Here is a 24,320-nt window from a genome sequence, read left to right on the forward strand (position 1 = left end):
CAAGAAATATAATTTTTTTTATGATTGCGTAAAAACCGACGGGAATGGCGTTATTGACTTGGATGTTGATACTGATCAAAAATATATACTTTATACTCTATATTTATACTTTATATACTCCTTACTGCGCTGCAAGCTTTTGATTGAAATCGCTATACCCTTTTCAAAGTACGAGTATACCCTAACAAAAACGGAAACTAGCTTCGGCAAGCCGAAGCCTATACACCCTTTGCAATAAGAACTCATAGGAAAATTAAGAAATTGGAAGGTAGAAAGATCGTGAGTAACGGGTATAGCAAACATTACCACAAAACATTTTGATCCATAAAGAGAACTTTACATTAATTCCGGTGTCTAGTAATAATTAAAGTTCAACTTGTGTAATTGTTTGTTGCTGGTCGGCTTTTGTTGGAAAACGGTTCCAAGTGGTTGCACATGGAGCTGGTGGCAGTGATCAAATAAGAGCAACGAGCATTGTGCCCCATGCATGGGCTTCTCTTTTCACTCTCTAGTTTAAAATTTTGGTGGATGGACAGCGTTTTTGGGTTTGCTTTGCTAAGCGAAACGCTTGAAAAGTTTCAATGAGAGTTACATACCTATCATGGGGTTTGTAGAGAGTTACGAGCGAGTTCTCTGTAGTCTCTTACTTTCGCTTCTCTGAACTTGCCACAGAATGTTGCATCTTCGCGCTGTTTAGTTTAAATTGTACTGTCCATGGCGTCGCATTGAAAAAGACCGAGTTGAAATACACGAGTGCTGTTTTGAAGTTTCGGTTTTGGAGTATCTACATATCTGCGCTTTTGAGCATGCAGTACATCGAGATATACATCACCACCATTGCTGATCTTTGTACATGTCGCAATTATTGCATTTCGTCATAAATCATTTGGTTCTAATTTACTTTGAAAGACCCACGCCCGCATTGACATTAACATGGCCTGCTGTTTTAATTACAAATTTGTGCTCAATCTATGCAACTTTTTATTTTTGGTGAGTGACTAACTAAAGTGAAAGTTTATACCCTCCTACTTCAGCCCGCTAAGCACTTCCTGTATGTTATGTTTATTTACTAATTACACTTTTTAGATCTGCGGCTTGCTGCTGGTTGTATCAGGTCTATATATCTTCTCCGACAACAAACGCATTCTGCTCTCCAGACTTTTGGCAGCATCCAGCGATCGGTTGAGCTCACTGCCGCAGCCGCTGCTGTTTTATATAGCACTGGGTGTGGCGATTGCGGGATTTGTGGCTACTCTGGCTGCCGTTGTGGGTTTCTGGGCCAGTTGCCTTCACACCTATTGCTTTCTGACCATATACTTCCTGAGCGTTGTGGTGCTGCTCCTGACCGAATCGGTTTTGTGCCTGGCCATCACATTGTGGCCACATTGCCTGGGAATCAGCCTGGACGAGACTCAGATGGTGCGCTCCTTGCAGAGCAACTATGGCGTTCCCGGGCAGGAGCAGTTTACCAATGCCCTGGACTTGGCACAGCTCCGGTTTGGCTGCTGCGGGATGAGAAGTTCCTTGGACTACGACACATCGCTGTGGAGATTGCAGGGCTATGGACAAAGGAACTGGCCGGTGCCGCTCAGTTGCTGTGTCCTGGAAAATGCGGATCAGGCCATGGCATATCTGGACCCCAAGCCGGCCAATGAATCGATGTGTCAGTCTCTGGAACGCTTGTCCTACGAAAGGGAGCGACACACGGAGTCCTGTCTGCCCCATCTGGACAATTGGTATCGCGAACAGTACGGCATCTTTCTTGGCGCCAGTCTCATATTGGCCATGATAGAGTTTTGCGTTCTACTCGCTATCATCATGAGCTGCACCGGACTTGCCTCGCAACGGGCCAGGCTCAAGAAACCTGCTCAGGAAGTGCGTACTCAACGAGTAAAGTCGCGACAAACCCTAATCGAGAACTTATACGAACCGGATGTGGAGCTGAGGGAAAATTCCAGTCACAGTGCAGACGGAATGTATCTGGGACCTGCTAGCCGGCATGTCAGCAGTGAGGATTTCAAGGAGTTGTATATCAAGCCGAGAGACTTGTACAAGCAACATAATTTAAGACCGAGCCCAGCCAGCCGTCCAGCACAAATGCGGAATTATTTGGTCTAAAACCTTTGGTATAACACTTGCTCAAATACAATATCCTAAATGATAGACTTACGGGCACGTATGGCTTAAACTAATACTAAGTTTAGGCCAAGACAAAAAGTATTTACCTTAGAAGTATAAATAATGTAATCACAACAGTATGTATTCGCTCAGTAATATAGTTATAATTAAGTAATAATATTTACGTGAAAATGGTGATTATTGTATTTAACATTTTCAGCAGTTTTAGCTTAAGAAATATAAAAAAAAACTTTTCCAATGTATTAAACGTTTTGCTAACGAAAATTCAAATTTCGATAGCTTACTGGGCTTTGGGTTGACTTCACTTGCCTGAAATCCAAGAAATATTTAGGATAACATTTTTCGCAATTTTTAACTATTTTTATTCTGATCAATGTTTTTGATTGTTTTAAATAAGTGTGCTGGTTTGATTTAGCTTAAATGGAATTTCGTACCTAAATATTATTTCTTTCTAAAAGCAGCAGCGCAAGTCACTTTACTAATGCGCCCTCTAGCGAGCGCCGAGCTAAGCTGCATAGCGAACGCGTGCGCCGTAAACTGCTTGCCCCTAGCATTTGCACTGCTTTAACCGATAACTTTTAACGGTCACAATGTAGTACGTTGAATTTTGAAATATTCATCCTTGGCCAACATTCAATTGTTTCTATTCCACTAACCAAGTTCAATGCCAGTACATATGTTGCTGTGTAGGACGCTGCTCATTCAGTTGCTATTTGCTGACTTGATAACTCTAGAATGGCGACATATCAGCAGATTGGGCTACCCCAAGTCAACAAGTTTTACCCCCTTCGCGGACTTTAGTAAAGTTATGACATAGGTCCCGGAAATGCCACTATCACGCAGGCATTAGCATCAGCGTAAACTTGGCACAGATTCGGTACATTGGCGTTGCTAATTTAAGAACGACGATTCCGATAAGGTGAAGATGGTGCTTTTTTTTTGCGGATTGTGGATAAGTAGTGGGATTCTGCCTAACACTTCCGAGTTATTTGATAAACCAGCTTCGGGATCGGGCCTATAAAAGGGGCTGCCCATTCATGGGAACCATTAGTCGCGATCGCGCATCGAAATCGTCAAGTTCAGTAAATATAAACAAAGTGAAAAGTGCTAAAAGTGTAAGAGTGCCAACAGTGAATTCGAAGTCTGGATTTTAAAAAGGATTACCAGCTCAGCAGTGTCCTTGCAGAAATGGATTACCAGTGCTAACTACCAACAGGATATTCCTGGATATACATTTAAACCTACAATTATCAATTAGCTTGAAAAAATGGCTAACAAAGTGTTTTTTGCGGCGTTGTGGCTGCTTTTTATTTCATCTGTGTTGACAGAGGATGGAGACATTATAATAAGCGATGATGACGAGGATATCAAGTGAGTGAAGGATAATGTAACAGAGCAATCGATATAAAATGATCAAAGGCAAAAAAATGTTGAAAAATATTTAAAAAAAAATACATTATGTAGATTAATCTGCGAACTAACTGCGAACTGCGAGTCTAAGTGTATAAAATAATATGTGAATACATAAAAGTTTGTGACAAAAGTAAAAACTATAGAAATCTATTAAGTTAACAAATGTCTCTCTAAAATATTTTAAGTGTTGTTATTGCTAAAACGCATTTTCACAGTGTTTCATTAATTTCGTTGCTATTAATATACAAACATTTAAGGATTGACGAAAAAAAGTGTTTTTTTTTAAATCATTTTCACAACTAATGCTATGATTCTCCACGAAATATGTCGTTGCTATTAATATACAAAAATTTAAGGATTGCCGGGAAAAACGTGTTTGTTTTTCAACCATTTTCACAACTAATGCTATGATTCTCCACGAAATATGTCGTTGCTATTAATATACCAAAATTGAAGGATTGACGGGATGTGTTTTTTTAAAATCATTTTCACAAATAATGCTATGATTCCTCTAAAATATTGTCCTTTCAACGATCTAATTGCTATCTGCGTAAAACCAAGCTTTGTGTCCTAATGATAATTTGCGAATTTAGCCCGCTGCTCCAGGCCGCACCGGAAGTCGACGATAAGGAGAACGAACGGAACGAACGCCATATAAGCTTCAACATCCATAAAGCCCCAGCAGTTAGGTAATGATAAGACTGAAGAAACCGCGATAGTTCGCCAAGGTCACCGGAGAATTCCTAACTAGACTATATTATTTTATAGTGCCAGATACACGTATGGCGGCTCAGCAGGAGTTGGTGGAGGATATGGTGCTCAAAGAGGATATGGTGGAGGATTTGGTGGCGATGGTGGTTATGGCGGCGGGCTGAAGACGTCTCATGCCGCTGGAGGACTGATAGCCAAAACCTTGGGATTTTTAGGCATGGGGTAATTATCAAAAAGCTGGGAAGTGCATCCCAAGTATTCAAATAAAATCTTCACATCTAAAGTCAGGGCAACTTTTACGGAAACGGCGGTCACATGCTGGCAGCCTTTGGAAAATGTTCGGCGCTCCAGCTGCCTTCCAATGTGCAGTCTGAATGCCACAATGGTCGCTGCAAGGTCTCCTGCCCAAGTGGCTATAGCTTTGCCCAGGACGTTTCAGTCCTGGAGATGTTCTGCAGCAACGATGGATGGATCATAGGGAACTCCGTGTTCACGGAGGTGCCGCCATGCCAGGCACAATGTACACCACGTTGCCAGAATAATGGTATCTGCATCTCCGCCGGAGTGTGCCAGTGTCCGGAGAACTACTACGGTCCGGTGTGCCAGCAAAAGGTGTCCATATGTGCCTCCTTTCCGAAGAGCCCAAAGAACTCCAAAGTTTCCTGCAAGAATAAGTGAGCACTTACATAAGCCTGGCTAAAACAGGGATACTACAATACAACTTTCTTCAAAGTATGTGCCACGCCGAGTGCATGAGAGGCTTCCAATTCCCAGACGGCAGCGAAATTACGAACATTGAGTGCCGCAATGGCCAGTGGGTGCACACCAAGACCGGGCTTTCCAAGACTCCAGATTGTGCTCGTGAGTAGAAACCTGTGAAGAGCTGAGGAATCTCTTATTGAAACCTTCTTTTCAGCAACTTGTGCGCCCGCCTGCCAAAACGGAGGACAGTGCATTAGTTTTAATGTCTGTCACTGCCCTAAGTTGTTCCGCGGAAACCAGTGTCAATATAGTAAGTAATAAAATGTTGCTCCAAAATTTAGCACTGTCGTTCAATTTAATAATCCCTCCTACAGATATCGACAGATGCAATGTGACTAATACCAATTTTAATGGAAACTACAAGTGCGCATATGAAGCGGAGGAGGCACGTTGCACATTTAGCTGCACTCAGGTACCGGGTCTAAAAATCGAAGGACGCATTGACATAGAGTACAAGTGTAACTATCTGACAGGACAATATCTGCCTGCCCCCCTGCCAAAGTGCATATTCCGTAAGTATCTGCAACACAACTTTGCAAGTCCTCTATTATAAGTATACATAACATTTACTTACCTTGAGGCTAATTTTTTCCTCCAAAATCGAACTACCGCAGCTCCTGGATACACGGTTCGCTCCACATCCTCCATGCAAGGCGTGACACATCAGAATGAAGTCTATAATCGCGAAATGAGGGATGGCATGGCTTTCGAACTCCTGACAGAACGTCAGAAACTACTTGCTCTGCTGGCCAAATATCGGGATCTGGAACGAAGAAGTGTAGGCTAATTTGAATAACTTCAGTCTGAATAGAAACTAAAGAAAGTACACTTCCCTAGGAATGGTGGTCGTCGGAGGAAACAGTTGTCACCATGAGCAGTTATGCCTTGTACCAGAGCAACAATGTGGATGTCGTCATCGACAAGAACCCACGACCAGCACTTTGCACCACTTGGGGTGGCATTAACATGAAAACCTTCGATGGCCTGGTTTTCAAGTAAGTCGGGCATAATAAAAACATAAGTGAATCGGTTTTGGTAACCCACCATTCCCAACAGGGCTCCTCTATCCTGCTCGCACACGCTGATTACGGATAAGGTATCGGGCACATTTGACATTATCCTGAAAGCTTGTCCGTATGGCTCTGGGTACGGATGCGCACACACCCTGAAAATTCTGTGGCAGTCGGTTCAGTACACCTTTGAAAACCTGAGTAAGAGCTTCGACACCAAGCAAGACGTGTGAGATGATTAATGAGAAAACTCCGTTTAGATGGCACCGTGCAGCTGACCACGCCCATTAAGAAACTTCCTATGCCTGTCCAGGTGATGGGCATGAAGGTAATGCCAGTGGCCCAGCACGTTCAGATCGATCTGGAGTCCGTGGGCCTCAAGCTGGACTGGGATCATCGGCAGTATGTCTCCGTGCAGGCTGGGCCCCAAATGTGGGGAAAAGTCGGAGGACTCTGCGGAACCCTGGATGGTGATACCAACACGGACTTGACCTCCAGGACGGGCAAGAATCTGGTCACCGTGAAGGCCTTCGCCGATGCCTGGCGCGTCGAGGATCACAGTGAATTGTGCCAGGTGGAGAACAGTGCAGAGATGGAGTTCGGCATGGATTCCTGCGAGCAATCCAAGCTACAGAAGGCAGTTTCAGTCTGCGAGCGTCTGTTGGCCAATGAAAAGCTGGGTGACTGCATCAAGCCCTTCAACTATGACGCCCTCATCCGCACCTGCATGGCGGACTACTGCAATTGTGCCAATCGGGAGCATCCGGAAAGCTGCAATTGTGATGCCATTGCCATGTTGGCCAAGGAGTGCGCTTTCAAGGGCATCAAACTGGAGCACGGCTGGCGAAATCTGGAAATTTGTCGTAAGTCACCTTGGCTGAACTGCAAGATTGAATCAAAAGAAAGTTTTCCAGTTTTGGAAACTATTGTTACATTGTAAAATGTAAATCTCCTTTCCTTTCCAGCCATCAGTTGCGGCTTTGGACGCGTTTACCAGGCTTGTGGTCCAAATGTGGAGCCGACCTGCGATTCGGACTTGGCTCTGCCAGCATTAAAAGGCGCTTGCAACGAAGGCTGCTTTTGTCCGGAGGGAACTGTGCAGTACAAGGAGGCCTGCATCACTCGTGAACTTTGCCCTTGTTCCCTGCGCGGCAAGGAGTTCAAGCCGGAGTCGACGGTAAGAAAGAACTGCAATACATGCACCTGCAAGAACGGCCAGTGGCGATGCACGGAGGATAAATGTGGCGCACGCTGTGGGGCCGTCGGAGATCCGCATTACCAGACCTTCGATGGCAAGCGATACGACTTCATGGGCAAGTGCTCCTACCACCTTCTGAAGACCCAAAACACTTCCGTAGAGGCTGAGAATGTGGCTTGCTCGGGCGCCGTTTCGGAGGCCATGAATTTCGCAGCTCCCGATGATCCGTCATGCACCAAGGCGGTGACCATTCGGTTTATCCTGCGCGATGGTACCCCGTCGGTGATCAAGCTCGATCAGGGACTGACCACGGTGGTGAATGACAAGCCCATCGCCAAGTTACCCAAGATGCTGGGTCTGGGCGAGGTGCTCATCCGGCGGGCGAGTTCCACCTTCCTGACTGTGGAGTTCGCAGATGGCATTCGCGTCTGGTGGGACGGAGTTTCGCGAGTCTATATCGACGCACCGCCCAGTTTGCGTGGCCAAACCCAGGGCCTTTGCGGCACCTTCAATTCCAACACCCAAGATGACTTCCTAACGCCCGAGGGCGATGTGGAAACGGCCGTGGAACCCTTTGCAGATAAATGGCGCACAAAGGACACTTGCCAGTTTAAGGCGGAAACGCACCAAGGACCTCATCCCTGTACGCTGAACCCGGAGAAAAAGGTGAAGGCGGAGAAGTTCTGTGATTGGATTCTTCAGGACATCTTCCAGGACTGCCACTTCCTGGTGGAGCCCGAGCAGTACTATGAGGATTGCCTCTACGATACATGCGCGTGCAAGGATGAAATGGCCAAGTGCTTCTGCCCCATCCTATCCGCCTATGGCACAGAATGCATGCGACAGGGTGTGAAGACTGGCTGGCGAATGTCGGTCAAGGAATGCGGTGAGTTTTGTCCGTTTCAGGACCTCTTTTATTCGAATATTTCACATTGGAAATATTTCTTATATTGTTTCTTTTTCCCAACAGCTGCAAAGTGTCCGATGGGCCAAGTGTTCGACGAGTGCGGTGATGGCTGTGCATTATCCTGCGACGATCTCCCCAGCAAAGGATCCTGCAAGCGGGAGTGCGTCGAGGGATGTCGTTGCCCCCACGGAGAATATGTCAACGAAGAGGGCGAGTGCGTGCCGAAGCAGAAATGTCATTGCAGCTTTGACGGCATGTCCTTCCAACCGGGCTACAAGGAGGTGCGACCAGGGGAGAAGTTCCTGGATCTGTGCACCTGCACGAATGGCGTGTGGGACTGCCAGGACGCCGAGCCGGGCGACAAGGATAAGTATCCACCATCCTCGGAATTGCGCTCAAAGTGTGAAAAGCAGCCCTACGCCGAGTTCACCAAATGTGCGCCCAAGGAACCGAAAACGTGCAAGAACATGGACAAGTATGTGGCCGACTCCTCCGACTGTCTGCCCGGCTGCGTTTGCATGGAAGGATACGTTTATGATACCTCCCGCCTGGCCTGCGTCCTGCCCGGCAACTGCTCCTGCCACCATGCCGGAAAGAGCTACGATGACGGCGAGAAGATCAAAGAGGACTGCAATCTCTGTGAGTGCAAGGCGGGCAACTGGAAATGCTCGAAGAATGGCTGTGAGTCAACGTGCAGCGTTTGGGGCGACTCCCACTTCACCACCTTCGATGGCCACGACTTTGACTTCCAGGGCGCCTGTGACTATGTCCTTGCCAAGGGCGTTTTCGACAACGGCGACGGCTTCAGCATAACCATCCAGAATGTCCTGTGCGGCACCATGGGTGTGACTTGTTCCAAGTCCCTGGAAATCGCGCTCACTGGCCATGCTGAAGAATCGCTGCTTCTGAGCGCAGACTCAGCTTACATCACTGATCCCAACAAGTCGCCTATTAGAAGTAGGTAACTTCCGTTTTTAATCTATAGCCATGTCTAATTCATTTCTTTTTTAGAGCTTCGTGACAGTGTCAACTCAAAAGGTCACAATGCCTTCCACATCTACAAGGCTGGCGTGTTTGTGGTGGTGGAGGTGATCCCGCTGAAGCTGCAAGTGAAATGGGACGAGGGCACTCGGGTTTACGTGAAGCTGGGCAACGAGTGGCGCCAGAAGGTGAGCGGCCTGTGCGGCAACTATAATGGCAACAGTCTGGACGACATGCAGACACCATCGATGGGACTGGAGACCAGTCCCATGCTCTTTGGCCACGCCTGGAAATTGCAGCCCCACTGCTCAGCCCCAGTGGCGCCCATCGATGCCTGCAAAAAGCATCCGGAGCGCGAAACCTGGGCCCAACTGAAGTGTGGAGCTCTCAAGTCTGATCTGTTCAAGGAGTGCCATGCGGAGGTGCCTCTGGATCGTTTCTGGAAACGCTGCATTTTCGACACTTGTGCCTGCGACCAGGGCGGCGATTGCGAGTGCCTCTGCACTGCCATGGCTGCCTATGCGGATGCCTGTGCCCAGAAGGGCATCAATATTCGCTGGAGGTCCCAGCACTTTTGCCGTGAGTTCACTTAAGTATCTTGCTTCAGTCCTAACCATTTCCATCGTTGTACGCAGCCATGCAATGCGATCCCCACTGCTCGGACTACAAGGCCTGCACGCCGGCCTGCGCTGTGGAGACCTGCGATAACTTCCTCGACCAGGGAATCGCGGAGCGCATGTGCAACCGGGAGAACTGCCTGGAGGGATGCCACATAAAGCCGTGCGAGGATGGGTTCATCTACCTGAACGACACCTACCGCGCTTGTGTGCCCAAGGCCGAGTGCAAGCCAGTGTGCATGGTGATGGACGGAAAGACGTTCTACGAAGGTGACATTACCTATACGGATTCGTGTGCCACTTGTCGGTGCTCCAAGCGCAAGGAGATTTGCAGCGGTGTCAAGTGTGATGTACCTGTAACAACTGGACACTCGGCTCCGCTCATTGAGGGCACGACTGTGGCAACGCCTTTGGCTACCCAAAACCAGACCAAGTGCGTCAAGGGATGGACTCGCTGGTGCGACAAGGATCGGGATGCGTCGGACAAGAGTGTGCGACTGAATGACGAGGAGAAGGTGCCGCGCTACGATAGAATGGAAAATGTCTACGGCACGTGCCTCAAGCAATTTATGAGCAAGGTGGAGTGCCGGGTGAAGGACACCCACGAGGCACCGGAGCAAATGGACGAGAATGTGGTTTGCAGTCTGGAAGAGGGTCTTAGGTGTATTGGAAAGTGCCACGACTACGAACTGCGCGCCTTCTGCCAGTGCGATGAGAAACTGGAGCCCGAAGTTGCCAAGCCCACGGAAAAGCCACAACTGGGCCTGGCCTGCGATGCTGCTGTGGTGGAGTACAAGGAATTCCCAGGAGATTGCCACAAGTTCCTGCACTGCCAGCCCAAGGGAGTCGAGGGCGGTTGGATCTACGTGGAAAAAACCTGCGGGGAGTACATGATGTTTAATCCCACGGTGCTAATTTGTGACCACATAGCCACCGTAACGGAGATCAAACCCAACTGTGGCCTGATACCCAAGCCGGAGCCCGAATTTGAGCCCATCAAGCAATGTCCGCCCGGCAAAATAATGTCCGACTGTGCAAATCAGTGTGAGCATACGTGCCACTATTATGGCACCATTCTAAGGAAGCGGGGTCTCTGCCAGGTTGGCGAGCACTGCAAGCCCGGTTGTGTGGACGAGCTGCGACCAGATTGCCCCAAGCTTGGCAAGTTTTGGCGGGACGAGGACACTTGCGTCCATGCTGACGAGTGTCCTTGCATGGACAAGGCGGAACACTATGTGCAGCCGCACAAGCCCGTGCTTGGAGAGTACGAGGTGTGCCAGTGCATCGACAATGCCTTCACCTGTGTGCCCAACAAGCCAGAAGCTGTTCCCAAGGAGGGCGGTAGGTGGTTTCATGAAAATTCGAACCTGACATAAATCCTACAGGCTTTCTTCCTTATTTTAGACGTCGAAGTGGAAGTGGTGCCTCTGATTCCCATTTACCCTGTTACCCTAACTCCACCGCTGCAGTGTTCTCCAGAACGGTAGGAAATCTCTATATCTGACTTGGCTTGCCTATGATATCTATCTATCTTCTATTTTTCAGCCTCATTCCCAAGATAGAAAACCCTGCTCATTCACAGCCTGATAGCATTTTCAATGCCAGTTCCCAGCTGGCGCCCGAACATGGCCCGAAAATGGCTCGCCTGACCAAGGACCAACCGCTGGGCAGCTGGTCACCCAGCATCAACGATCAGATGCAGTATCTGGAACTAAACTTTGCAAAGCCAGAGCCATTCTATGGCGTGGTCATGGCTGGTAGCCCGGAATTCGATAACTACGTCAGCCTTTTCAAGGTAAGTGCTTGTTAGCACTGAATTTCGAATTTTTATTTAATTTGTTGCTGCAGATCCTGTACAGTCATGATGGAATCGCCTACCATTATCTGGTGGACGAGATGGAGAAGACCCAAATGTTCAATGGCCCCTTGGACTCAAGAGCTCCAGTACAGACTCTATTCAAGATTCCCGTCGAAGCGAGCTCCCTTCGCATTTATCCCCTCAAATGGCATGGCTCCATCGCCATGCGTGTGGAGCTCCTGATCTGCGGCGATAAGGAAGAACCGAAGCCAGTGCCCACACTTCCAACAGTGCCACCCGTAACTGACCGGCCACCTCGATTGGTCGATCTGGAGTGCATTGATCTCATGGGCGTGGATGAGGGCAAGATGCACCAGGACCAAGTTCAATCCAGCAGCTTGTGGCAGCAACCCAGTTTGGGAAAGAAATCACAGCTTCTGGAGTTGCTCAAGGTATCGACGCCCCTAGCTTGGCGTCCCTTGGCAAATAGTCAAAACGAGTTCATTGAGTTCGACTTCCTGGAGCCACGCAACATATCTGGATTTGTAACCAAGGGTGGTCCGGATGGCTGGGTCACTGGCTACAAGGTGTTGTTCTCGAAGAAGAAACCCACCTGGAACACAGTGCTCTCCACCGACGGACAGCCACGCATCTTCGAGGCGAACCACGATGCGGAAACTGAGCGCAGACATCATTTCAAGAACCCAATTCTCACGCAGTACATTAAGATTGTGCCGGCCTACTGGGAGAGGAACATCAATATGCGAATCGAACCACTCGGATGCTTCCTACCATATCGTAAGTTTGCAGTTTCATTCAAACTCCTCACCATACTGCATCCCTATTTATTATTTTAAGCTGAAGTACAACGCCAAGTGCCCAAGGAAGAGAGCAAGCCCACCAAGTGCAATGTCTGCGATGGTGTGTCCAGTGTGTCCAGTGTGTCCAGTTCGACTGCTGGATGCCAGTGCCAGGAGCAACTCTTCTGGGACGGCAGCACCTGTGTGCAGCACAATCTCTGTCCCTGCATAGAGAACTATGTGAGCTATCCGATAGGCAGCAAATTTGAGAATTCCGCTTGCGAGGAGTGCGTCTGCGTGCTCGGTGGCCATAAGAACTGCAAGCCCAAGAAGTGTCCGCCATGTGTGGACGGCAAATTGCGTCCAGTGATCACCAGCGACTGCTTCTGCAAGTGCGAGCCCTGTCCCAAACACCAAAGGTTGTGCCCGTCCAGCGGAGATTGCATACCCGAAATACTCTGGTGTAATGGTGTGCAGGATTGTGCTGACGATGAGGATGCCAGTTGCAGTGATTCATTCACTGTCGAGCCCGACGTCAGCCGAGAAAAGAACGAGAGTGAGTTGCATTAAAAAAGAAGCGTTGCCCTATTTAAAATACTCAACTATTTTGTTGCAGCTGAAGTCATTACATGTCCCGTTCCCGTTTGTCCTCCTCAAATGAAAATTCGAATTACGGAGAAGAAGTCTAGAAAGATGTCAAAGATGTTTACCTTCTCGAAGCAGGTGTCAATAGTGGACGATGGAACGACCATCACAAAGACCAAGTTCATCTCGTCCAAGGAACAAGTTCTGGCTATGCCCAACCAGGCATTGGACTTCCAAGAGGAAGAGCAGTGCGATGAGTTCACTTGTGTGCCCATTCCCAGCAAGCAAGTGGACAAAAACGAGACTGTCACCTGCACGGAACCAAAGTGTCCCGAGAAGTACGACGTGGAATTGGACATGAGTGCGGCCAAGGTGGGAGACTGCCTGCGATACACCTGCGTCCTGCGACCCAACAAAGATGATGTGTGCGAAATCAGCGGCAAGAGCTTCACCACCTTCGATGGAACTGTGTTCAAGTACGGACCTTGCAGCCACATCCTGGCCAGGGATATCCACAACAGCAGTTGGTCAATATCGGGTAAGGCATATAACCATACGTTTAGCAGCGGTACTCAGCATTATCATTTGGTTTTGATCCCTAGTCCATCAGCAATGTAGCGATGAGACCCGTAAAGTGTGTCACAAGGTCATCACTATACAGGACACTGAGGCTGGCAATGAGCTGATCCTCCTGCCCCAGCTGAAACTCAAGTTCAATGGCTTTGAGTTCACAGTGCAGCAACTGATAAATTCGCCCATCTGTAAGGCTTCATTCGTGGTTTCCCAGCCGGGAAAGACTCTGCTGGCCGTGTCCACCAAATATGGTTTCTGGGTACAGCTCGATGACATTGGCATCGTCAAAGTGGGCATATCCTCCAAGTTTATTCGCACTGTCGATGGCCTGTGTGGCTACTACAACGGGAACCCAAAGGACGACAAGAGATCACCCGATGGCCAGATTATACCAAACACCGAAAAGTTCGGCGACAGTTGGTATGATAAGCGGATACCCAAGGACCAGTGTGGCGATCTTAAGTGCTCCAGGGAGATGCAGGCAAAGGCCTTGCAGCTGTGCAACATCATTCAGTAAGTATTCAGGGCCTATTTACCTATAATTCCATAAACAAATGAATTGATGCATTAACTTTTACCTATAGTCATCCAACCTTTGCTCGTTGCCACAAGGCGGTCAACTACAAGCAGTTCCTCAACAATTACTGCCTCGAAGCTGCCTGTAATTGCATGATGGCCAACAACGGAGATCCAGCCGCCTGCAAGTGCAACATCTTGGAGAGCTTTGTGAAGAAGTGCCTCAGCGTAAACCCACTTGTTCAATTGACTACCTGGAGAGCCGTGGCCCAGTGCGAGATCAATTGTCCTGCGCCATTGGTTCACACCGACTGTTACAAGAGGCGTTGTGAGCCATCCTGCGATAATGTTCACGGAGACGACTGTCCAGTGCTTCCGGATGCCTGCTTCCCGGGCTGCTATTGTCCGGAGGGCACTGTGCGCAAGGGTCCCAGCTGCGTGCCCATATCCGAGTGCAAGGACTGTGTGTGCAATTCATTGGGCGCCTCCAAGTACATGACCTATGACCGGAAGAGCTTTGGCTTTAATGGCAACTGCACATACCTTCTGTCGCGCGATGTCGTCCTCCCAGGTGTCCACACATTCCAGGTGTACGTCAGCATGGATGACTGTAAGAAACTGGGACAAGCCACTCCAGTGGAAGGCGGCAGCTGCGCTAAATCACTGCACATTCTGAACGGTGACCATGTAATTCATGTGCAGCGTGTTCCGCAGAAACCTAAATCCCTGCAGGTTCTGGTCGATGGATTCGAGGTGAAGAAAGTGCCATTCAAAGATAGTTGGATTAGCCTACGGCAAGTGGTGGGCAAGGAGCTAGTGCTCTCCCTGCTGGAGTCCCATGTGGAATTGACCGCTTCCTTTGAAGACCTGATTTTCTCCTTGGGCGTGCCAAGTATCCAATATGGAAGCAAGATGGAGGGACTTTGCGGCGATTGCAATGGCAATGCAGCCAACGATCTGCAGCCCAATCCGGCCAAAAAGAATGCAGGAGTGGATGTAATCCAAAGCTGGCAGGCGGATGAGCCCAAGCTGGGATTGGTGGAGGAATGTCTCAGTGAGGATGTGCCCAAGGAGCACTGCATTCCTCTGCCGCCAGAGAAGGACCCATGTTTCCAGTTCTACAATGATAAGTTGTTCGGCAAGTGTCCTTTGGCCATCGATCCCATTGCCTATGTCTCCGCCTGTCAACAGGACATCTGCAAGCCCGGAAACACCCAGCAAGGTATATGTGTTGCTCTGGCAGCATATGCCAAGGAGTGCAACCAGCACGGCATCTGCACCAACTGGAGGAGACCCCAACTGTGTCCATACGAATGCCCCAGCGATATGGTCTACCAGCCATGTGGCTGTGCCAAGAACTGCGATACCATCAAGGCTTTGGCCGAGTTCGATGCAGTGAGCCTCAAAAACTCGGCCGTCGTTCATACCGTTAAGACCGATGAAATGTGTTTGAGCTCGGAGCGATTCGAGGGCTGCTTCTGTCCCGCTGGAAAGGTCATGGATGGTGGAAAGTGTGTGCCCGAAATAGCCTGCACAAAGTGCGATGATGGACTCCACCTGCCCGACGAGAAATGGAAGAAGGATAAGTGCACCGACTGTCAGTGTGATTCCAAGGGTAAGACCACGTGTGTGGAAAAGAAGTGCCAGGTGGAGGAGAATATCTGCGCCGAGGGCTATCGACCTGAGACCATATTCAGCGTGGATGAGTGCTGTCCTAGGTATCGATGTGTCCCGGAGACGAAGGACCCATCCAAGCTGTGCCTTGCTCCTCTGGTGCCCATTTGCGGTCCTGGACAGTTCAAAAAGGAGAAGAAGGATGTCAATGGCTGCTCCCAATACATATGCGGTAATCACCTATGGTGCCCACTGTAATCCGTTTTTATGTAACCTTTAAACTCTTCAGAGTGCATACCCAAGGACCAGTGTGAAATTATCAAGCTGCGGGAGTTGCTACCGGGCGAGGTCATTGTAAAGGTTGAAGAAGGCTGCTGCCCCACCCAGAAAATTGAGTGTAAGCCGGACACTTGCCCCCAGGCGCCTGTTAGCTGTCAAGAACGATTCTACGAAGTCAAGACCATTGAGCAGCCCGGAATGTGTTGTTCCAAGCACTCCTGTGGTAAGGGAAATATCCATGTTATTGGACATTCGCTTTTGAAACATACGCCCTTCACTTGCAGTGCCTCCCAAGGATCTGTGCATTGTTCAATATGAGCTCGACGAAGCTACGAAGTTCACCAAGCCAGTGGGTGAGAAGTGGACGCATGCCAAGGAGGTTTGCAAGCAGGAGACCTGCTCGTACGGTCCGGATGGCAATGCCCAGGTGGTCAGCACCTTGGAACAGTGTCTCACGGACTGCGCCCCGGGATTCAGCTACCAGAACTTGGACAAAACCAAGTGCTGTGGCAAGTGCGTCCAGACGTCGTGCATCTTTGAGCAAAAGCTATACGATGTCAACGCGCTGTGGAAGTCGGCGGACAATTGCACTACCTACAGTTGCCTGAAGAAGGATGGCCAGTTCTTGGTTACCACCTCGAAGGAAGTATGTCCGAATGTGGACAGTTGCCTATCTCACCTGTTGTACCAGGATGGCTGCTGCAAGCGATGCAAATCGGAGCCACTGGTGCAGGACAAATGTAAGTTCAGTCGCAGTTCTCAAGTCCAGGCTGACTAGATACCCCGTCATTTGCAGCAACTTGTTTGCCCGTTTCTTTGGCCGAGTCGCGAACCAAGGAGATTCTGAAGTTCCCTGTGCAAGGACATGGAACCTGCGTGAATGCCGATCCCATTCAGGGCTTCACCGACTGCGAGGGCTCCTGCTCCTCTGGCTCCAAGTACAATACGCTCACTGACATGCACGAGAAGTTCTGTACTTGCTGCAGCATCCAATCGTATCATCCAATCTCCGTGAAGATGATTTGCGAGGATGGCCACACGTTCACGCAGAAGGTTTGTCCAGTCCTCTTTTCTATTCCATCTAATTAACTACTGATCTTGTTGCAGCACGAGGTGCCCTCCAACTGCGGCTGCTCGCCGTGCTCAGAGTTCTCCGACACCGCAATCGATGTCCGCATGCAGCAGGATGTGCAGTCTCCGCTACTGCAGCTGCTGGGCAACCACAGGCACTAGTAACTCACTGGTTGTATGAGCAAGTCATTTATGTAGGTTTAAGAATGTCGAGCATTAAAGTCAATAAAAACGCAATGTACAATGCAGCAAGAAACTCAGCTTGTGATTCAAGGTATATATAATTGTTTGGGCTGCCTGAATAGCAGTACAATAATTAAATTCTACACGTATCCATTTCTTTTAAAAACGAAACTCTGCGAAATGTTGCATAACTTTCGACGCATTATTCATACAATCAACTTATTTTACATGCATTCTACATTTACTTTACTACCTCTATTGACAACTAAGTCTTTGCAGCATGTAAAATATTTTCCGTTCAGTTCAGAATTTAATAAATGCCATACGTGTAAGATACGTGTAAAAACACCATCGTATTTATACAAAATATATGTACGTGACTGTTTAATAACATTTGTAACATAATATTATACTAATATATTCTATATACATGGTGTTGGAGATATAACAATTCAAGAAATTCGTTCTGGGCCCCCTACGTTTCTAGATACTAGAAGCTAATTGGCGAACAGGATAATGATTATGCAGCGTAAAAATATAAATGTAGATTACGATAAATGGGTATACTTCTAAGCAAATAAACATTTTGACACTACAGCTAAACAAATGGAAATTTTGGGCATTACTTCTAGTTTTGTATGGGGATCATGGAATAATTTAAATATCCTTGGTGGCTAAAGCTATTTTGTGCCCGGGCGAAGAGGCGTTGTTGGTGGTGGCATTGGCCAACCAGCAGGCACTGCCTCAGACGGACTTGATGAGGCGATCCTGCCGCTCGAACAGCTTCGTCTTGTTAGCCAGGGTCTCGGCGGCGGTGGCGATGACGCCACTGGTGGCAGCCATGGCCGCGGACGTGGCACTGGCCAGACGATCCTGCATCACGGCGGTCAGGCACTCGCGGAAGGCCAGCAGGAACTCATCCGCATTCTCCCGGTTGAAGCACATGGGCGGCTTTAGCTTGATCACGTTATCGTTAGGACCATCGGAAGAGACAAGCACCCGGTGCAGCTGCTTCATCCGGTTGACCACCCAGTGGGCCGCCTTCTTGTCCGGAACACGCTCCTTTCGATCCTGGACCAGCTCGATGCCCACGAAGAGTCCGGCGCCACGCACATCGCCAATGCACTCAAAGTCCTGCTTCAGGCGATTGCACTGATCCAAAAGATAGTCACCCAGTACGAGGGCTTTCTGCTGCAGACCCTCCTCCTCGATCACGCGCATCACGGCATTGGCGATCGCACAGGAAACCGGATTGCCGCCATATGTGTTAAAGTAGGCCACTCCGGTGGCATGGAAGGCCTGAGCGATTTCCGGAGTGGTGACCACCGCGCCCACCGGATGTCCGTTGCCCATGGGCTTGGCCACACACACGATATCGGGCACTACGTTCTGGGTCTCGAAGGCCCAGTAGTGGCTGCCCACGCGTCCAAAACCCACCTGCACCTCATCAGCAATGCAGACTCCTCCGGCAGAGCGTACCGCATCGTAGACGGCCTGGAAGTATCCGGCTGGTGGCAGGATCTGGCCACCGCAACTCTGCAGACTCTCGGCGATGAAGGCGGCCACGCCCTGGCCGTTGGCCAACTGCTTCTGGCAGATCTCCTCAATGGGCTGGGCATACAGGGCGCCCATGTCCGCATCCGGATACATCTTGTCCGTGAACTTGCCACCGTAAACATCCGGGCAGGGAGCCACATGCACATAGTCCGGCTTGCTCTCGCCGCCGGGCTGGTTGAACTTGTATGGAGAAATCTCCATCACAGACTGCAGATGACCATGATAGGCGCTGTAAAGGGAAAGCATGTTCATCACCGTTTAAAAGGAATCTTAATCATATTTCCCAGCAAATGTAATCAACAGAGTGAAAGAGCAGAAACTTACTGGTCGAGAGTGATAACGTCCTGACGCTTGGTAAAGTTGCGTGCCAGCCGGAGGGCCAGGTCATTGGCCTCGGATCCGGAATTGACGAAGAAGCAAACGGACAGGGGCTCCGGCATTTTGCTGGTCAGGGTGCGAGCGCACTGGACCAGCTCGTCGTGGAGGAAGCGGTTGTTCGTCGAGATGGTGGCCATCTGCAGGGCGCCAGCTCGCACCACCTCCGGATGGCAGTGACCCACTGCAAAGATTGCGATAAGACGTTTAGTTTTATAATCTTCCATAATCTTCCCAAAGCCATTTCAATTATTATCAGGAAAATGTTTCTAGCTTCTCCAAGTACCAGGCCTCTTCTTTGATTAATCGAAATGCCAACTCACGATGCTAAGCACCAAAAATAAAACATTCAATTAACGTGTCTGACTCAAAGATTACTGGATGAAGTTTATAGATCATCCAAATAGTGATAGGCATGGACTGAGGGCGTGACCAAAAGAAAGCAAGTCGCGCACGGGAATTTCCTCATGCTATTTGGTTGCCCGATCCCATATGCCGAAATTAAAACGCTTGCAAACAGGCCCGGATCCATGGGGCTGGGCGTCGCCATCCGTAAGTACATCGCTTTTCCGTAGGCCCCGACGGACGCGCGATAAGCCCCGCACCCAGACCACTCCGCTCCCGAACCCCCGAGATTGCGACGTTTGGGGGTCAACTACTCGCTTCGCTGGCGTTTCTAATTCCGTACCCGTACTCTCATCAGCGGCATTTGGGCTTGGACGCACACGTTCCCGATAAGACGCAGTGCTTGGCGAGGCAGGTATCACGTGAAGTTCACGCGATGCCTTCACGTTTCTAGTTTCTGTATCAGCGGCGTGAAATTATACGGCGTACGATAGAACATTTCAGTTTCGTTCGCTTGCTGATTAGGTTCGCAACGATCGGAGTGACCATGGGGTAGTCTCTGCACTTGTGGACAGCGGTACAGTTATGCTGGGGAAAACTAACTTCTTTGGGAACTGTTGCTTGCTTGCGAAGACCTTCGTTACTAAGTGTTTCTCACATACCTTGACCAGCTATATCGAGCTATATATCCAGCTATATTCTGATGTATTTCTATATCAACATTATATACTTATCAACATTAAATAATATTCATTTGAGGTTCTATAATGCTTATGAAGCCCGCCCACTTGTTTCCCTCTTTCGCGATCGGCACATTTTCCCAGCTTTTCGCGACATTGTCGACAATCTACAAGTGGTTCCACTGGCCGTTCCCTTTATGTCGGCTGTGTGGCCGACTTTTCACAGGCCGCAGGCCCCGGGCTCGGTCTGTTTTTCCGACTATCTGCTCAGAATTTTCCACTCGCAATGTGTGCTGAGTGGCACAGCTGATTGCTCAGATCTACGAGCACAAATATTGAAACTAGACTACGTACTGCACGACTGTACGCCATGTGTGGACTCTCCTCCCGGGGGCAGCCCCGCCCCCTTTTACGGACTGTGCCCGCCCGTCTAGCTGAGTACATTTCCACTCGCACGAGACGTTCACATGTTGCGGGTCTGTCGGACACCCGGAGTGGAAAAAGTAGCACGAGATTACGGGGAACGTGGTTGGAGTTTCATAACAACTTGTTATTCCGATCGCCAGATCGCCAGATCCTCCACACGTGCCCCCGCCACCTTATCATATTTGAAGTGCTCCGTTCTAGTTTATGTTAGCTGGGGACTGATTTCACACTTTGTTATTGATGACTTATGGTCACAGCCATGCAGTTACGTGCCACTGCACGGATTCCACACTCGTTCTGAATGTGAAGGGGCAAACTATCAGTCGTACGAGGTTGATTGAGTTTTGCGATCGTCTACGAAATGTGCAAGCGCCTAAGTGGGTCAATAAATGGAGGAGCACAATAAATATTACTTAGTGCTGAAATGCGAAAGGCAGAGAAGGGGAAAAGATCGCTGCAATCTCTATGGTATAATAATGGTTTAAGAGTAATATACAAACGTGACTAATAAATGCAGTAAAAACAATTTAAGGTGTTTTTATTGGTATAACAATAGCTGCTCGTATATAAACCTGACTAATAATTCAAGCTGTTATTACTTGAGTCACTGATTACATAATCTCCAAATTTTCAATGTGTTTTGATAGAGGGGAACAACATTTATTCCACATCAGGTGACTATCACTGAACCGTAAACAACCTTTTGCGCCCTGCGATGATAACCCTTTTTGGAATATTGTTTGGACCCTGTGGATGAGCCCCCTTAATGGTGGCGAGTGACCAAAAGCAAAGCTATTAATACACACTATAGTTGGCGTTATCAAAACTGATTGGGTTTCCAATTATATTTCATGTACATTCAGTACATTCGCAATGCCAATGGCCTCATCTTATCAGCGCGCCAAGCGTTAATCCGAAAGGAAAATCTATTTTAATAGAAGGGATCTCGAAAATAGTAACTAATATAGATGCGGTTTTATTACAACTCCAGTTCCTAGTATTGCCAAAAGGTATTCAATAAGTAAGATTATTACTTATTAATGATCTCGGCTAAGAAAATTGCTGGCAAAAATCTTGTGGAAGTGGAAAATTTTCCGCAACAGGAAGTGTTTTTGACAAATACAAAATCAGCAATTGGCAAATTGGTTGCCGACGTCAATCTTCGTTGTTTTTTTGTTATTTTCGTTGGGCCACCGTTGTTGATAATGTGATATGGTTCGTCTGGATTTGACTGGGACCCCCTCGGTGCTGTGTGCACGTAATACATATTGCATATTGTATACGCAAACGCGACCCTAGCCATTTGTTATTATTGGTATTATTATTATTGTGATTGTTGCTTCTTAATCACCAGTTATTGCTCTGCGAATCTGCGGCTCTGTGCCGGGGCCCGAAATACAAAATCAGAAATCAGAACCAAGTGGCCCATGCCCGTGCCCACTGCGATTTTGCCCGCCGGCAGGCAGCATCTAAAATTTGCCGGTGGCCGTTGTGATAAGGCTGACTCAGTCGGCACAGGGGCTTCTCAATCGGGGCCTGAACATGCCGCCGACGTCTGGCCGCCACTCGTCTGTATCTACATAACTACATGCGGCTATCAGCCTTGAACTTGCGCTGCCAAATAGCTGCTCCAAAGAGCCCCCAGCTCCACATGCACTTTGCATCCGCACATTGGCCATCTGGCGGGCGTGTGCCGCTGCTAATCAGCATAGACAGTAATAGGATACGTCAATGGACTAGTGTCGACGGCCGGACGGGAGGTCCAAAATCATCGTCATCAGGCCCCGGTTCCAAAAATCGGACAAAATGCCCTAGCAACGTACTTGACGACACCAACTTCATTATCAACCTCTAGTTTTCATCAACTTTTTACCTAACAATATACTCGAGATATACATATATTATGATGAGAGCTTGTAAAGGAAACCCTTTGGATTCTTTGATAGATTATCGCTATGACTCTGTATATTTCTATATATTGCTAGTTTAGTTTTGGTAGATCGACTTACCGTGGGCCACATTGTTGATGCAGTCCAGATACCGGGTGCCCTCCTCATCGAACATATATTGACCTTGGCCGCGCACAATTTTCAGGGGATCGGAGCGATAGAAGAGCTGGCAAGCTTGCCTGTGGGAAAAGCGCAAGTTATTGAGTGGGTTAGTAAGAAAGTTGCAAAGTTTACAACCAGAGACAAGCTAACAAGCTACGTAAGCTATGGGCTCATAAAATTCAGACAGTGTAAATGCAATGACGTATTTGGCACGATACTATTACTATTACACTATTAACCGGGGCCTATTTCAACAGTTCACAAGTATACGACAGCGTGGTACTCATTATCACCAAGATAATCCATGTACCCACGCCCGAGTTTAATGGTTATTGTGTTTGTGTTTGTTAGACAAAAACAAGGCGTCTTGCTGTGTTTGATAAACATTTTATGGTTGACTTTGGGCAAACACAGAAAGCGGGAACACAGCTGCCAACAATTTAATGGGAACAAATTATGCACTTTGATACTAACAAACAAAAATATTAGCAATAAACAATTATTAGCTATTTTAACATTTCAATATTACGTATTTTGTAAAAGTTCAGTGACACAAAATGTTTGCTTTCGAGTTTCTGGATTTATCAAAATAGGCTAGCCTTTGTTATATTCTTTAATTTTAACAGGAAATGGAAAATTTTGGTTCCTATTTTTAATCAATTTAGATTACACCATATAAGTAAGCCAGAACAAATGTCAAATTATATATTCAAGATGGTTATCAAGAGCGAATACTCTGCCTTCGGGATTTATTTTTATACGCTTTCCAAGTTGGTTTTTTATACTTTTTGCAGTCCGGCGATAAAAAATCAATATAGCCAAAATCTAAAAAAGCGCCGCTGCTGCATGACTTTGTTTTCCTGCCTCTTTTTTGTGCACTTTTTGTTATATTATTTCCTTGGCTGCTGTTGGCAACAGTGCCAAAAATACAAAAGTACAAGAAAATCGCTGGCGGGGGCTGGGGGTCTGCCCCAATGCGAGCGAAAGAGAGGGCAGGCGATGAGTGGGCCGAGTGGGGAATGCCGCATGCCGCATGCCGCCTGACCTTGACAGCCAGAGCGAATTCAAGGCAAGGTCGCAGGCTCACGACCCGGCCCAGGGATTAAGGATACGAGCGAGGACAACGGCGTAAGGAGAACAAAAGGATGCCACTTACCCGATGTGCTGGTTGCGCAGCTTGATGGTCTCCGTTTTGCTCAGCTGCTCGCTGGCCACCAGATTCAGTTGCTCGTGGGCGAAAGGCATCTCGGAGATGTGTTTTATATTTTGTTGCTTAACTTTGTATGAACTCAGTTGTTTTGAATTACGCAGAAGAGCGCGCACTTTTGGAACTGGCAAGTGACTGACTACTCGATTACAACTTGGCTTGAGCCGTGTGTTGGGACTGGAGTCCTGGCAGGATATTCGGGGCTCCTGGACAGTCGCTGGCAGGCACGGTCGCCTTTAACGTCTTGTTTGAAATTGTTGCCGAAGCAAGTTTCGTTCTCGCTTATAAGCACACAGTGCGGCATATCTTGCCATCTCTCTCTGCGAACTCGAACTCGCTCGCACCTATCGATTGGTCGATTATTCATCGCACGAGGGCTCACTTGGGCGCGATAATTTGAATGGGTTATCAATAAAAAAGTAGGACTCTTATAAAATTGTAGATATTCCCTTGCCAATTACCACCCCTTTCATTATAAAGTAAAATTTACCATGGTTATTTTTAGAAAAGGATAGTTACATC

At 48.2% G+C, this 24,320-nt stretch overlaps 3 protein-coding genes across 3 annotated transcripts; 2 read left to right on the forward strand and 1 right to left on the reverse strand.

Annotated features, from left to right (window-relative positions):
• The first annotated feature begins 651 nt into the window (after window positions 1–651).
• On the forward strand, window positions 652–2,332 carry LOC6545610 (CD82 antigen). The gene is made up of 2 exons (XM_001972638.3): window positions 652–990; window positions 1,087–2,332. Exons 1-2 carry the CDS (start codon window positions 934–936, stop codon window positions 2,116–2,118), a joined length of 1,089 nt encoding a protein of 362 aa, XP_001972674.1. The 5' UTR covers window positions 652–933; the 3' UTR covers window positions 2,119–2,332.
• A 1,005-nt stretch (window positions 2,333–3,337) lies between these two features.
• On the forward strand, window positions 3,338–17,222 carry LOC6545611 (hemocytin). The gene is made up of 26 exons (XM_001972639.3): window positions 3,338–3,510; window positions 4,146–4,241; window positions 4,321–4,485; window positions 4,548–4,937; window positions 4,997–5,124; window positions 5,180–5,275; window positions 5,340–5,537; window positions 5,640–5,803; window positions 5,863–6,020; window positions 6,082–6,236; window positions 6,296–6,898; window positions 7,001–8,119; window positions 8,204–9,097; window positions 9,152–9,700; window positions 9,757–11,079; window positions 11,143–11,221; window positions 11,284–11,533; window positions 11,587–12,334; window positions 12,395–12,892; window positions 12,953–13,459; window positions 13,524–14,007; window positions 14,079–15,856; window positions 15,914–16,126; window positions 16,188–16,643; window positions 16,700–16,956; window positions 17,011–17,222. The coding sequence occupies exons 1-26, from the start codon at window positions 3,407–3,409 to the stop codon at window positions 17,134–17,136; spliced, it is 11,538 nt and encodes a 3,845-aa protein (XP_001972675.1). The 5' UTR covers window positions 3,338–3,406; the 3' UTR covers window positions 17,137–17,222.
• Window positions 17,223–17,231: 9 nt separating this feature from the next.
• Window positions 17,232–24,085, reverse strand: LOC6545612 (alanine--glyoxylate aminotransferase 2-like). The gene is made up of 4 exons (XM_001972640.3): window positions 23,748–24,085; window positions 22,550–22,668; window positions 19,039–19,273; window positions 17,232–18,943 (listed from the first exon to the last, which is right to left on the reverse strand). Exons 1-4 carry the CDS (start codon window positions 23,834–23,836, stop codon window positions 17,902–17,904), a joined length of 1,485 nt encoding a protein of 494 aa, XP_001972676.1. The 5' UTR covers window positions 23,837–24,085; the 3' UTR covers window positions 17,232–17,901.
• Window positions 24,086–24,320: the final 235 nt, after the last annotated feature.

This window comes from Drosophila erecta, unplaced genomic scaffold, assembly GCF_003286155.1.
Source record: "Drosophila erecta strain 14021-0224.00,06,07 unplaced genomic scaffold, DereRS2 tig00000021-arrow-pilon, whole genome shotgun sequence".
Lineage (NCBI taxonomy): Eukaryota > Metazoa > Arthropoda > Insecta > Diptera > Drosophilidae > Drosophila > Drosophila erecta.

Coding starts and splice junctions, on each gene's coding strand:
- LOC6545611 (XM_001972639.3), top strand. CDS start 3,407: ATGGCTAACAAAGTGTTTTTTGCGGCGTTGTGGCTGCTTTTTATTTCA. Junction 4,242..4,320: donor CATAAAGCCCCAGCAGTTAG/GTAATGATAAGA, acceptor ATTATTTTATAG/TGCCAGATACACGTATGGCG. Junction 6,237..6,295: donor GTACACCTTTGAAAACCTGA/GTAAGAGCTTCG, acceptor AACTCCGTTTAG/ATGGCACCGTGCAGCTGACC.
- LOC6545612 (XM_001972640.3), bottom strand. CDS start 23,836: ATGCCTTTCGCCCACGAGCAACTGAATCTGGTGGCCAGCGAGCAGCTG. Junction 22,669..23,747: donor CTGCGCAACCAGCACATCGG/GTAAGTGGCATC, acceptor CTTTTCCCACAG/GCAAGCTTGCCAGCTCTTCT. Junction 19,274..22,549: donor CATCAACAATGTGGCCCACG/GTAAGTCGATCT, acceptor CAATCTTTGCAG/TGGGTCACTGCCATCCGGAG.
- LOC6545610 (XM_001972638.3), top strand. CDS start 934: ATGGCCTGCTGTTTTAATTACAAATTTGTGCTCAATCTATGCAACTTT. Junction 991..1,086: donor TATGCAACTTTTTATTTTTG/GTGAGTGACTAA, acceptor TACACTTTTTAG/ATCTGCGGCTTGCTGCTGGT.